At 51.3% G+C, this 2,544-nt stretch overlaps 1 protein-coding gene across 1 annotated transcript; it reads left to right on the forward strand.

Annotated features, from left to right (window-relative positions):
• Window positions 1-638: 638 nt before the first annotated feature.
• On the forward strand, window positions 639-1,359 carry LOC123150820 (histone H3.3). Its single transcript, XM_044570642.1, has one exon. The coding sequence runs from the start codon at window positions 747-749 to the stop codon at window positions 1,155-1,157; it is 411 nt and encodes a 136-aa protein (XP_044426577.1). The 5' UTR covers window positions 639-746; the 3' UTR covers window positions 1,158-1,359.
• The last annotated feature ends 1,185 nt before the right edge of the window (window positions 1,360-2,544 follow it).

A 2,544-nucleotide genomic window follows, 5' to 3' on the forward strand; every position in this document is an offset into this window, starting at 1 on the left:
GATGAAGCTTCGACGGCTGCCTACATGCGGCGGTGAGCCGGCGGTAGTACAGTAGGCGACGATTGGGCATGTAGCAGCGGCGGTGGCAGCGCGGGTGTCCGGCCGTCATTTGCGGCGACGCATTGACGTTGCATGAGTGGAAAAAATATATGGAGAGAAGCAATGCTTCTTCTATTTGAGGGGTGATGCGTGTTTTTTTGAAGAGATTCAACTTTTTTAGGGTTAGAGAAACTGCTGGATCAGTTTTTTTTGCCTCAATTTTTCTTATACATGTATTTTTTTAAAACAGGATAATATATGTATTTTTTCGACGTGATATGTGTATATTTTAATATACTGGAGATGTTTTAATAATGAAACATCGTTGAAATAAGAAGTCAACTGACTCGGTCGATGAACTCACGAGACCCCAGCCATATGTATCGCCAGGTCACCGATCCGCACCTCGTCCGGGATCTCGCACCAATCAGCGCCGAGCACGCGGATCGTGTGCTTCCTCCCCGCAACCTCCAGCCGTTAGATCCAATCAATCACCCAAACGCAATCCGAGACCCTCTCCCCCACGATCGGAAGAAACCGCCTGGGCCACGCTTCGCTTGCCCACACCCGTCACCTATAAATCCCCACCCCACTTCCCCTCTTCTTCCCTCACTACAGAATCCGTCGCCTTTCACTTCAAGTTCCCCAACCCGCAGCGCGCGCAAGCAGAAGCCCAGTTCGAATTCCCGGCGGCGGAGGAGAGACCGATGGCGCGTACGAAGCAGACGGCCCGGAAGTCGACCGGCGGCAAGGCGCCCCGCAAGCAGCTGGCCACCAAGGCGGCGAGGAAGTCGGCGCCGACCACGGGCGGCGTGAAGAAGCCCCACCGCTACAGGCCCGGGACCGTGGCGCTGCGTGAGATCCGCAAGTACCAGAAGAGCACGGAGCTGCTCATCCGCAAGCTGCCGTTCCAGCGCCTGGTGCGGGAGATCGCCCAGGACTTCAAGACGGACCTCCGGTTCCAGAGCCACGCCGTGCTGGCGCTCCAGGAGGCCGCCGAGGCGTACCTCGTCGGGCTCTTCGAGGACACCAACCTCTGCGCCATCCACGCCAAGCGCGTCACCATCATGCCCAAGGACATCCAGCTCGCCCGCCGCATCCGCGGGGAGCGCGCATAGATTGCCCAAGGAAAAGCAATGTAGAGCTGTCCGTTCGTCGCCTCTGGTTTCAGATCGTGTTAGCAATAGGCAAGAGGCGACTTTTATTTTGTTGTAGAAAAAACTCTGGTTGGCTACATTGTTACAATGACACGTTTCTTATTTCGTCTATATTGTTGGTTTGTGCTAAAATGCAAACAAATGCATCATTGTTTCCGAGTAATTCTGAAATTTCAGCGTTTTGTTCCTTAGAACCTGATGAAATTTGCTGCTGCGCTGTATGCATTTCTTGTGGCCTTGTCTTGCTACAGCGGTGAAAATTAATTTCATGATGTATCTTACAATATTGATTTCATATTATGAATCTTGATTTTTTTATAAACTTGAAGACTTAATCAAAATTTGACTTTGACCAAATCTTATACAGACTAAAAAACCTAGGAAGTACGTAATGATTATGAATATACACATTAAATGTGTAATTTGCATATTAATTTAAATTGTTTTAGCCTTAATCATATGGATTGCAAGAAAGAAAATTAGGGGATTGTAGTTTCTCTAGGTGACCTTGCACAAATTTGGTTGATTTTCTGGAACAGTTTTGATAACGTTCACTTCAATAATAGTACTAATAATTTACCTATTAGAGAAACATGGGGATTTTATTTAGTTGGACAACAAAGTCACAATAAGTCAGATCGTGTTAGCTAGCGTAAACACGCAATGAGCGCCTTTTATTCCGTTGTAAAATTAATCCTTGTTGGTTACCATAGTTACAATGAGTCATCTGCTTATTCTTCTGTATGATTGGTTTTGGCTAAATCGAGAAAGATGAGACCAAGCGAGCTACCTGGCTCCTTAGAGTTTAGCAACTCTGGGCCGTCGGATTATTTACTTGATGCAATTTGGACCGTCCGATCTCGCCCCCGGACAATTTCGGTCGTCGGATTAAAACTAAGGCCGTTGCAATAAACAGTGTGCGCACAGGTCGTGCCATCGCGCGTAAATAGCCTGCCCCGCGGTGGGCATTTTGGTCATTTCATGCACCGGGGTATAAAAGGCGACGGTTCGTATGGAGATGACCTAGCCGGCTCCTCTCCTTCTCGCGCTGCCTCCTCCTCCCGCACTCGCGCCTCGCATCTCTCCCCCTCCAAACCCTAGGCCCGCGCCCGCCGGCTGCCGTCGCCACCCGGCCGCTGCCACAGTCGCCCTTCCAGGCCTCCATCTCGCATGTGGGCCGCCGCCGGCGCCCCCTCTCCTCTTCCTCCCGCCCGCGCCTCCTTGCCCCGCTGCCGCCCAGGGCCATCCCCACACTGCCGTCGACTCCTATTGGAAGCGCGATACGGAGGCCGCCTCCGCTCCCACGTCCTCTTCCTTCCTCTCCTCCCCACGGGTCGATGACGGCAAG

The sequence above is a fragment of the Triticum aestivum genome, chromosome 7A (assembly GCF_018294505.1).
Source record: "Triticum aestivum cultivar Chinese Spring chromosome 7A, IWGSC CS RefSeq v2.1, whole genome shotgun sequence".
NCBI lineage: Eukaryota > Viridiplantae > Streptophyta > Magnoliopsida > Poales > Poaceae > Triticum > Triticum aestivum.